The 12,310-nt window shown below is 38.2% G+C and overlaps 1 protein-coding gene across 15 annotated transcripts in view; it reads left to right on the forward strand.

The window, feature by feature from the left end:
• Window positions 1-12,310, forward strand: part of DLG2 (discs large MAGUK scaffold protein 2) — a 982,636-nt gene that overhangs the window by 934,547 nt on the left and 35,779 nt on the right. For all 15 annotated transcript variants that reach the window (XM_085593066.1, XM_031505123.3, XM_085593076.1 and 12 more), the window contains one exon: window positions 5,702-5,777. In XM_085593066.1, coding sequence (XP_085449192.1) covers window positions 5,702-5,777 — 76 coding nt within the window. The remainder of the gene's footprint in view (window positions 1-5,701; window positions 5,778-12,310) is intronic.

Raw genomic sequence — 12,310 nt, forward strand, 5'->3', positions numbered from 1 at the left:
GTGGAGATTAAAGAAAATTAGATTTTAAATATCCTGTGGTTCTTAAATATATTTGCAACCATTTCTACACCTGAAAACAACATTTTGTTCATTTGTCAGTGTGTATTTGTCTGACTATAGCTGTTGTTCTCCACCACAGGACTGTGTAGCTAGTCGGGTAGAAACCAAATACAATGATATACATCTGGTGTGGTATTGTATCATGTTGGTGTTGGGAAGCACAGGACTTCAGCAGGAGAGGCTGCAAACCACTTCAGTTGTGGTTTAATCATCACCAAGTAATTATATAGTATTAATTAATCAACATTTCAGGCCAAATTTCTCTTGGTTCCACATCTGCCCTAAAGATTTATCCAGGCTATGTTTAAGGTGACAGCACAATTATATCAGGCAGGGTCTCCAAGGTGAGGGAACATAACCACCTGCTCTGTGCCAATGTCTCAGGCAGCCTGCAGTATTGCCTGGGCACTATGGTTACGTGTGTGAAGTGCTCCCTTATCATCAAAAAGTGCTATTTATACTAGAATGAAAAACAGAATTAGTTTTACAGTGGATTTTTTTCTACATTTGGATAGATATGTAGATAGATTTAGATTAGACTTGCCACATAATCTGTGCTTTTAATAACAAGAATTTTTATTTGCCTAATTGCCCTTCTTATTATCCATTTAAAAAACAATTCAGCTATCTATAAAAGAGAAGCAGCAAGCTGAGCAGCCCATGTCCAAGATTCCCTCCCTATGGAAACACTCACATTAGTTAAAGGGAATTTAAAAAAATGCATGAAACCAATATGCATATATAAGATAATATTTCATTCTTAGACAGATGCACAAATTCAATAGTAAATAGTTTTTAATTTGCTGTAGCATTGATTTTACACCTCCGGTTCTTTTCACTTTTTGCTGAGTCTCTGCACAGGGACAAGCTCCTACATTGCAAGCCCTCCACAACAGCAACCTCCCACCTCATGAATGTCAAGCCTCAGTATTTTCTGTGCTGTGTGTATCTGCCTGACTTGAGTCCATGGGTCTGGAATGCAGCCTGAGATTTCACAAAGATTGCCCTAGAATGGCTGAGCATAAATTCTCACCACTTTTACTACTGCTCCCTCTGCAGCCAACGAGGATTTGGCCTTAAAACACTGAAATAATTACACTAATCTTTCTGTTATCCTTCAGATGTGCAGTCACAAAACTGCTCTCAGACTGGACATCATTCTAAGATATCCTCTTTCAGGTAGTTTAAGTACATCTGACTGCCAAATGTTATGCAACTTATATCTCTGTTATTACCAGCTGTAATAATACCAGCCTGATACTTGTGTTCTCAAATAGACAACATTCTCCCCACAAGTACATGAAGCCATGCTCTCCTTTTAGAGCAAAGTAGGGGGGAAAGTGCATAAAACCCAATGTTTCACAATCATTTAAGGACAAGGAGCAAGAGGTTTTCCCAGCACAGAAGTCCCTGTGGGTGAAAAGCCAGCTTAAATTTGTTGTTCTGCTCAGCTTGGCAGAAGGGCATGTTTATCCACTCAAATGAATTTTATCTTTAATGGTTTCCTATAAATCATCTACCTTTCTAAATAACACTTAACATTTTAATCCTTAGATGATAAAACTTTTTAACATCAGCTAAGCTTTGTCTAAAATAATTTGTCTGTCTGTACTCACTAATCTAATTGGAAAAATTTAATATGGAATGAAATTTGTATGTATGTGTAAGTATAAACTTCTTCCTATGCTCTTACAATGATGTGAAACTTCTGTGCTGAAGGAAAGCAGCTGTTAGCTTTTAAACAGAATAAAGTTGTGCTACAATTTTATGAGAAGTCACTTCCTAATGTCATTAGGTCTCCTCTTCATAAATATTGACCAAGTGCTGAGCTGCTTTCTATAAGCAAGCCACTGCAGATGGAGAGCTGAACCAGAGCACATTCTCTCCTACTGAAAAATGCATGTTTGGTGCAAAAATGCCACTTCAGGAAAATGCTCCAAAATAATTTTGAGAATGGGAATCTCTTGGTAAGCTCAGATGTCACATCTTGGTGAGGATGGAAGCAATAAAAAGCTATGAACTGAGACCACTATTTGATTTATAAATAGTGCATACATATTTTTACTTATCTTTCACTTGATAGGCAGGCAAAACAAATAGAGTGCAGGTGACCTGGAAACGGTGAAGCAAGACGAGACATTTTTAACTATCCATTTTACATCGCTTTCTTGTATTTTGTAACTCTCCTCCCTACAGCACTCATGCTGGATTTGGAAACAACTTTCATCCTGCAAAACACCTCAGTGCCAAATATGTGCAAATTAGGCTACTGTTACCATTTATTTCATTGTAGAAACAAGTTTGCAATTTGCATCTGTGTTCTACATCAGTGATGAGCACTGTTATTGAAGATTAAATCATTTCTCACTTGATATTCTACCTCACCACTACGAAGACTGATTAGTACTTTTAGGAAGGCACTGACAAAATTCCCCGTGGTCCAGCAGCATGTGATCACAGTTCATATCTTGTTGAGGTTATACTTGATTTTTTTCTTGTTTGCAGCACTTAAGAAGAACTGAAAGTTTCATTTTGAAAAATGAAAAATTCCACAAACCCTTTTTCAACAGCCATGTGTGCCCAGAAACACAAAGGCAGACAGACATTGCAGTGTAGTGAGTGTTGCATCCCATTAATAAGTTTCTCAGAAGAGTAAGAAGAGAACAGTATCCTAAAGAACTCAAATCTTGAACTTACTAGCAAGGGAACACGGAAGGTTGAAGTATATTTTCAATGTACTGCTCCACTTCTCTAGCTTTGCATAACAAGGAGAGTGAATCCTGACCATTTCTGAACTAAAAAAGGCCAAGAGGTATCTACCACCAGGAATGTTTTCAAGAGAAAGTGAGTATATAGAGTATACTCCAACTGTCCCAGATCTCAGATGATCTCAGGTCATTTCCCTGTACACAGCAGTGTTTCTGCACGCAGCTATTCTTGGAGAGTGGTGGGAAAATGGAGGTGAACTCCCCATAAGTTGTGCTAGGATGATACTGTCTCCACATAGGACTCAGAGCTTTTCAGCTCCAGTCATGTTTGAATTTTGGATGTAGGTTTCTTTGAACATTTCTTGAAACCTTTTTGAGTTTCAGTGGCCTCTCAGGCACTCTTGAAAATGGGACTGAGCCATTAAGTTGTTTTGGAGATTATAGCTATGCTTTCCTTATCCCTTAGGCATAGCTCTATCAGGCAAATGCATAATTAGAAAGGGTCATGGCAGCAATGTGTACATCAGGCAAGTCAGAGTTGCAAGTCTGGCCCTGCAAATCAGTGAGATAGGAGTGCTCCCCTTCACTTCATGTTATTGCTCAACTCCCCATAAACCTGCTTTGCCCAGCAGAATTGGAAACTGGTTACCATGTTAAGTGAAACATTTCTTTCTTAAAAGCACTTTCTTCGGCTAATGGATCAAAATGTTTAAATGATGATCAGCTGTTGTCAACTAAACCAATGTAATGAATTTACGCTCATATGTTGTTTGGACATTCACAATGTCAGCTGCTGCAAATAACCCTTTAGACCTAAACTCCTTTCTTCTTGGGAAAAAAAAAAATAGTCAAGTTTATTTTTCCTTAAATAAAATAATTGCAAACCTGCAAAAAAGTGGTAAAAGTGTTTGAGTTAGTGTTCCTTTAAGTAGTGCCTTTTCTAAGAGCTAGATCAACAAATCTAAAAGAACAGATGCTCAAAATTTTGTATCTTCACCAGTTTAGTTCCCTTTTTAACTCTGTCTATGACAAAAATTGTCCCTATAGCTCAGATGAGAAATTCTAAGAACATCTTAGTTCTCTGAAGTCCTGCACCCTGACTGTTTCAGCAAAGACTAAATCTTTGGAGAACCAAAACTAAATTCCAAGAGTTCTCCAGAGCATGTAAAACTAAAGCTTTTCAGAAATTTGGGCTCATTCCTTCAGGAGAAAGAGAGGTATATTCCTAACACCAGAGCAACCCACTACCACAATGCAAATTCCAGACCAAAGACATAAAGGGAATAGAGCACCTCGGCTGAAGAACTTCAAAAGTCTATTATAAATTGGCCAAACCCATGTATTCTGTGTTTGTCTTTTTCTAACAGCTGATCCATTTTACTGACAGTTCAGGCAGTACAGGCAGCAACAGTAATGTAGTCAGCCTGAGACACAGAAAATTTCAGCTTGTAATTTTACATTTCAGCTAAATTATAAGTAACTGAGAGCAGTTTTATTGTGGAAAGTGTCACACAAATTGTAATGGGAGGCAACATTGTGTGCTGCCCTTAATATAGTGCCAGATGACGAAATGTTTGGAACATTGAGTAGGCATGCTGAGCATGTATGAATATTATTGTTATGTTTGCCTGAAGGAATAATGGCACTTAATGGCATTACTTAAATACTTCTCAGAACAATGCAGAATGTTTCTGCAGCTCCTCATCTGTCTGCTACACCTCTAGAAAGCAGCAATGCCTCCATGACTGCTAAAACAATTATGACAAATTTCATAAATAAGATTAATTCTTCAGGATTAATTTCCAAATTTCTTTATGCAGTGAATAAGAAATTAAGTTAAGAGTAGATGTTTTAGGAAGTTAGGCAGGGCTGGAATGAGCTTAAATGTTAAGATAGATTAATAAGTAGAATATTGTGTTCATTTGTGCTAATTATTTCCTTAGAAGGCATCCATCCTATTTAGGCAATTACACAGCCTCAATCCTATTTAGGCAATTACACAGCCTCGAGTCTTCATTTCTTACTGGTACTACCAAGGGACTTCATCTGCTAGTTCAAGTTTGAGACTGTTAATGTGTTTTTAATAACATAGATTTAGTTTGAAAGATGCTCTTGAGCTGTTTCCATGTGAATATTCCACACTCACAGAGAAATGCATTTAATCTAAATTTAAACTGTAGCTATAGTAACCAAAATTCACTGTGTTTCAGGAGGGCATATATAAGCCTACTCAGACAGAAGGAAACATGTTGTGTTAATTATCATTCTATCAAAACTCTACAGTTTGTATTTTGGAAAATAATTATCAGAAATTATTAATTCCTACTACCTAGGCTTAGAAGCAAGAGATTTGCAGACATGTATTCTAATGTCTCTTATAAGCTGGCTTTGTGGGATTCGATGGAGATTTCCTAGAGCAATCCTCAGTCTTAACAAATAGGGTTAGTGTTTCACTTTCAGGTAGATGATCAGAATTTTTACTTGAGCCAGTCAGTGATAGATTCTGTAGATGATTTTGCAAAGGTAGGTAACATCACTTTTACAGTAATGTCCATATTAATCAAGGTTAGTAAGGACATGTCCTTGTTTCATTCCTCTGAGCATAGAACTCTAAATGTTGCCTGATTTTTGAACAGCTTAAATCAGAGAGAGTAATCTGTCCCCAGCATGCTTTTCCCAGACTCCCATGTCTGTGGAGAGGCAGTGCTGTTCTGCTGGTGTAGGGCAGCCAAGACTCCTCAAACCCAGTCCTGCATTTGCCAGAAAACTGCTGCCTGGCTGAGGAAGTGACCTCTCTGTTTCAATCTGCTTTAAATGTTTACTTTAGGTATAGTAAGCTGCTGGTGGTCTTGGGAGAACAGGTATCAAATATTTCATACAAAGTGCTGCTATAATCAATGTGTGTTTCTTTATTTGTGTTTTCTTTTCCCCAGAGTTGAAAGAAAGGAGCGTGCACGTTTGAAGACGGTGAAGTTCAACGCGAAACCCGGTGTAATTGATGCCAAAGGGGTACGTAAATACTGAAACCTTTTGAAATTGCACTTTACAATTGTTTTATCCAGAGTAGAAAAAAAATTAGCAACATAAGGGATATTTATTTAACCAAGACCTGCAGTATAGTGAAATGTAGATCAGAGATTTGTATTCTATAATCTTTGGAATAATTATTCTTTTTATAATAATACTGAATGACAGTGCCTCCTAAGGGAAAGATACTAAGAAAATAAAGAGCATTCCATGATAGCTGTGATTTTATTTAAACAATGAATAGAGAAGAAAAGACTTTAAAAATGAATGCAGATGCATAGCAGTTTAATGAAATAGGACTAGAAGTATAAATTCCCTGGCTTCAAAAGCTGTTAAATCACAAACCAAAGGTTATAAGTTAAGGAGTCCTGGATAGAAAAAATGAGGTTTTGGGTGTTCTGCTTTGACAGTTGTGACAGACATTGAACAGAGGTGTGTTTCACACCAGACACCAGTGGCCAAACAACACAAAATGTACAAGTTCTGTTCTTCCAGCGCTGCCTGGACAGAATAGTTCTCGTGCTGCTGCTTTATTGTGCCCAGGTCAGCACTTCTCATTAGCCTGATGGCTTCTATCCTGTCCGGTGCCATCTGGCTGGTAAGTGTTACAGCAGAAGAAATGCCCACAGACCTGGCTGTTAAGGTATATTTTTCTGCTGAAGTGTAGCTTGCAGTTGTAGCAGTAGTGAATACTTGACATTTGCAGGGATTTATTTTTGAAACCCCTCCAGTTGGCATGTTTGGAATTTACAACTGAGGGCTTCTGTGAGCAAACTAGGAGACAGAGATTCAGCAGCTATGAGGGAAAAGTCCTGCTTGGCTGCAGAAAACAGAGCAGGGCCAAAACTGTGTGATGAGTGAACATGACCATAGGTAGGTGCTAGCAAGGGAATAACCAAGTGGTTCAGCAGGTTCCTTCCAGACCTGCTGTTCCTGTGGTCTTCTGCCTAGTTTGAAATTCTCCTTCTTAATCTCTTCTTCCTTCATTTTCTCTCCATAATGGTAATACTAATAATTCCCTTATTCTGTCTTTTCAGACAGATTGGCAGGGTATGAAATTCCTCTTCCCATGGGCACAGAGTTCCTAGCATAGGGGTTCCTAAGTCTCTACACACCAGCAATATAGTATTTCACACTTGCAAATACTTCCCTGATACTGCTCTACAGAAAAATCCCTGAATTCAATGCAAATGCAGAATTATGGCTTGAATATTGACTGAAATATTGTTGAATATTGACTGAAACAAGTTTTCCAGACTTACAAGGCACATGGGACTGTACATTATTTGCACTTGCACAGAAGTCAGTAAAAAAGACATCATAAAATGCACTAAGAAAAGACTGATTCATCTCATAGCATTTCTTTTGAAGTCAGAATTCCATTTTTTAGTTTGAAATGACCGCTATATATTAATGCTGCAACCCTACATATTAATGTTGCCACTTATTTTGAGACATAATGAGTTTTATATTGCCAATGAAATCACTTCTTAAATGCCTTTTTCCCATACATAATCAAAGCCACAGGGGAATAATTGATTCATATCACTAATGATTCCTTTTCAAGTGATTCTGTCAAGAATTTAATTATCTCTTGATTCCCCAAATTGTTTTTCCATTTTTGCCATCAGTGTAACATTAATTTTCCAGCTACTCAACATCAGTGTTTGATTCAGTGTATAGGAAAATGTGTAATTACAGGGCAAGACCACTGTAGCCTTTTGGGACCAAACCTTCCACATGAAATGAGATATTTGAGTACACACATGTATATGTGGATTGAAGGTGCCACTATTTCCATTTGGTCTTGCAATGTCCAAAAAAAATGTCTAAAAGTCCACACTTTACATTTTTACTTTTTTTTTTTTCAACTTTGGAAGAAATTTAGCCCAGGTAAACAGTGCTGCAGTAGGCCTAGGAAAATGCTTTTGTTTCAAAATCAAGCTAAAGTTCTGATAGGGGCGAGCTTATGTGGGTCTGTGGCTTCTTTGTCTCATACATTCATGACAGTGTGGGCACGTGTAAAGGTCTTAGTTTAATCTAAAGATGAAACTGGGAGAAATCTTTTCATGGAATATTTCTAAATTTGGCCAGGAGCCAATTTAAATGGAAGCATTTAAAAAAAATTTTTTAAAAAATAAAAATAAAAAACCAACCAAAAAATCTTAACTAAATACAGAGAATCTTTGGAGGTTTTGAACAGGTAAAAATGCACCTTACTTCAATTTTACCTGAGTCATCTCACAAGCCCTTCCACTGTAGAAGCCACATTCAAGAGCTAATAACCCACAGCAAAGGTTTCCTGAGAGAATACCAAATTTTCTTTGAGATAACTATGATTTTAAAATAGAAACTGCCTAGTTATTCTATGAATTTATAAAGTCTTATGAATTTTCATCTTTGCTACATTTTTAATTCCATATCTGGAGATTAGATGCAAAGAAAGTGTTACAGATAGGGTGACATTTGTAGCTGATCAGCTCCTTGTGTCTCACTAAAAAAGGTGTTTAAGAATGCTCAGCAATACAGTTGACAAACCTGTTTATAGGAAGAGCTAAAGGATAATCTTTCCAAAGACCAGAAGTTCCTCTTTTTCAGGCCAAACTTGTAGGCTACTTCAGCTATAAAATTAGTGCAACATTTCTTAAAAATGTAATTTAGAATATTTATATGACTTTAGATCTGTTTCATTGGACTCCTCCAATCCATGCCGTGTGAAATTAAAGTCTACAAAATCAGGATGGCTACAGAAATAGGGAATGTGAATCAAAATTAGGGAGCTCTAGGGAAACCTTCTGGTCTCAAGTTTAAATAAGGCCATGGATAGTACCTTTGCATGCAATGCATAATTGAATTCCCATGCTCATTATTACAGGATATTGCATAAAAAATCAATTGAAAAGGAATTAGGTAGGTTAGCAAGTAGCAAAACTAATGCAACTTTAAAACTTTTGTCATGTAACTCAGAACATATTAATTTTTGATTTCAAGAAGAGATGTTATGAAAGGGAAAGGATCATATTACTTCTACTTTTTCTTTTAAACATCTGTTATTGGACAGTGCCAAACAGCTACTTGGCTAACTGGATCTCTGGCTTAACCCAATAGTGCTACTTTTCTTTCATGTTCTGTTTATTCTGACCCAAAGAAATTTATTTGTTCAGGCTCAGAGACATCACCAGAATCCAGGCTCTGTGAACACTTAAAGATATCAGACCAGTTAGAAATGGTAACATCTATATAGTAAGGAAAAGAATACAAAAACGGTTATAAACAGTTTCATTTCACCAAGCAAAGATTGTGCTTCTATTGTCTTGACCAAGCTCAGCCTCTGTCTTCATTTTTATAATTATTATAGTGAACCTCAGCATTTTTTCTAATTGTTACTGATGGTGACTGGTGCATCAAATCCACTAAATACACTGCTTTGGTTCTCTACAGCCACTCTGCTACAGCAAAGGACAGGGCTTCCAGGACACTGGAAACATGTAAAATAAATTAAATTAAAGGAAGATAACATAGTTATGAATTCCTAAGCATGCATTTGCTTTCTCAGTCCTTGGGCTCACTGGTCTATGGATAATCAATGGGAAATGGAGCGGGCCAAAGGTTTATGTCTGATATTTTTGCTGGAGGAAGCTAAATAAATTATGTAAGCACAAAATTCATTAAAAAGTATGTTTTACCTTTTATCTATGTTGAGCTCAAGATCATATCCCAGGTATCTTCTGATGCTCACCTTTGCACCAAAAGGAGCAGAGCATGTGAGTAGCTGTGAGCAGGGTTATGTATCTACCACAACAGCATACTGAGTTCTTGGTAACTCTCCCTGCCACAGGCTTCAGACTGAACAAACATAGCCTTTCCTTTTCTAATCCTAAACCCTGCAGTTGTTGAGGGCTTTTCAGATTTTTTAGTGAATCAAACAGTGTCAAGTGACAGAAATATTGCTGGGGGGAGAGAGATTAGCCAGTAATCCGCTTTTTTCTTAACTGTAATTACAACAGGTCTTTCAAGAGACAAAAATAGCACCTTTTGCTTTTCTCCCTGTCAGATCACACAGACCTCCTTGACGGTCTCTTGAAAATATTCTGAAGTTGAAATCATAGATCTCGGAAAGACTTTTAGCAACACCTCAGTTTTACTAATATTTATAGGTGTTGCCTGTTTCCAGAGATGTGTTGAAATATCAGCAAAAATGTAGATAAAACTTAATTTTAGACAGAGAACTGTTTTTTTTATACCACACGCCTTTACATTTCACATCTTATCTGGCCAGTGACTCCAGAATATTGTCTTATGTACAAATACTCTATTTCATTTCCCAATGAAATGAAAGTGATGTCCCCAACAATTTCCATTTTAATGTGTGTGTCAGAGTGTGGGGAGATATTCAGCCCATCTTTACTGGGAAGCATTCCCAGATGGGTGCCTGCCCTAGTGAGGATGCTCAGCAGGGTGCTGAACAGGGATGAGGTGCTTGCGAAGAAAAGGGACAGCCCCATTCTTCCAAAATCCCTTCCAGCTCTGTTGCTTATCAGCAGTGCAGGTCCTGTGCTGTGACCCACACCATACTGCTCCATCAGTACCCATTAGGGTTTTTTTCTATTGACTTAGCTTGTCATCCATAGTTCTTTTCAGATTCCAGTCAGATCACCTACATCACACTCACCACCTCTTCAGTGTCCTCCAAATGAATTTATTACAACAGTCAGAAGTTAGAATTTAACAATATTTCTTATGTGCAGATTCTGTTTACAGATCCCACAGATACCTGAAATATAACCTTGCTTTATTTGCACTGAGGCAGGAAAGGAAAAAGTGAAACCCGACTGAGATAGCAAATTTGGTATTGTGGGGTAAACAAAACCCTGTGCATATTTAATGCGCTTCTCCTCCAAGTGTCAAAATCCAGTGACCGACAGGACTTGATAGAAAGGACATCTTTTGGCACTTTATTAAGTATTTAAGGGGGCAGAGAAGAAAGCCAAACAAATAAACTTGCATATTTCCAAAGCATTTATGCTATAGAAAATTATTCTATTTTCAGCCCTAGTCATCAAAACAGAGCAAAACTGGTCTTTGGGAATCTCAGGTCTCTGCCCTGAGAATTTCTTCTGTAACTTCCTCCTATATCCTAGATTTGTCTAATCTCTGCTTAAAGACCTGCCATAACAGATATTTCATATTCTTCCCAAACAGCCTACTTCAGTGCCTCACTCTCCTCATTCTTTGAAATGGCTGAACTACTACAGTTTAACCCTGTTTTTATTTCTTCTTCTATGAGTGTCTCTGGAAATTTGATTATTTGTCTTTGTCACAAAGCAGAAGCTGCAGTCACATCTGCCCTGCTCTCAGGTACAGCATCTGTGCTGGTGGTTTATCAGGGCAGATCTGGGTGTATTAATGCAGAGAAAAAGGCAATTATCTCAATTTAATCCCTGACTGAAAAAAGCATAACAGTGTATTAGACTGTCTATTCCCTCTCTCTGCCTAATGAAGATTTTTCTTCTAACATCAATTATTTACAAGGCTTCAGTTTTCTAACTATAAAGGTCCCCACCTTTGGGGACAAGTGGTTCTGTAGTCCATAACCTGAGAGTCTTCCACATATGCAGTGGGTTTTGACCAACTTTTCTTTGCACTTCTTTTCTAAAGATATTTGACACAATGAACAGATTTCCTAAAGTGATTGGTACTGGGACAAATATAAAAATAGAGCAAAATCCACAGTCTGAGTACATTCAAAAAGCTGCTGATTTGGAGAGCTCATTAGCACTCAGTTTGTAGTTTACAGGGTCATCAGTCCTGACAGGCAAAGGGGATTCCTCATTTCAGGCTGCAACTTCCTCACAAGGCACTGATCTCTTCTCTGTGGTGGCCAGTGACAGGACCCAAGGGAATGGCCTGAAGTTGAGCCAGGGAAGGTTTAGGTTGGATATTGGGGACAGGCTGTTCATCCAGAGCGGGGCTGGGCACTGAACAGGCTTCCCAGGGCAGTGGCACAGCGCCAGCCTGACAGAATTCAAGTGTTTGGACAACGCTCTCAAGCACATGGTGTGACTCTTAGACATGGTTCTATGCAGGGCCAGGAGCTGGACTCAATGATCCTTGTTGGTCCAGTCCAACTCAGGATATTTCATGATTCTATGGTTTTCTCTCTGTTGGATTTAATTTCTGTCAAAAGCTTTAAGATCTCCAAAAAAAGGTAACATTGGGTGTCATGGAAGAATCAGATCTCAGCATTGTTCTTACTTGTGGAACAACTTGTTTCTGGGAGGAGATGACTTCTTCCTAATAGGAGTATGCTGGAATAGCATTCCTATAGCAGGAAATTAAACTCCAAATAAGCTACTCCCACTGGATGACTGCCAGTAAAGGGTACCCAGCTTTTCCTGGCTACCATCACATCTTGGAATCCACGCAAGCCAGAGATGATGTGTAGGGTATAGAACAAGGACTTGGTCACACACTCACAGCGCTAAAGCCGACTTCCCTCTCTAGCCAGGACAAGG

Source organism: Lonchura striata, chromosome 1, assembly GCF_050655825.1.
Source record: "Lonchura striata isolate lonStrDom1 chromosome 1, ASM5065582v1, whole genome shotgun sequence".
Classification (NCBI taxonomy): domain Eukaryota; kingdom Metazoa; phylum Chordata; class Aves; order Passeriformes; family Estrildidae; genus Lonchura; species Lonchura striata.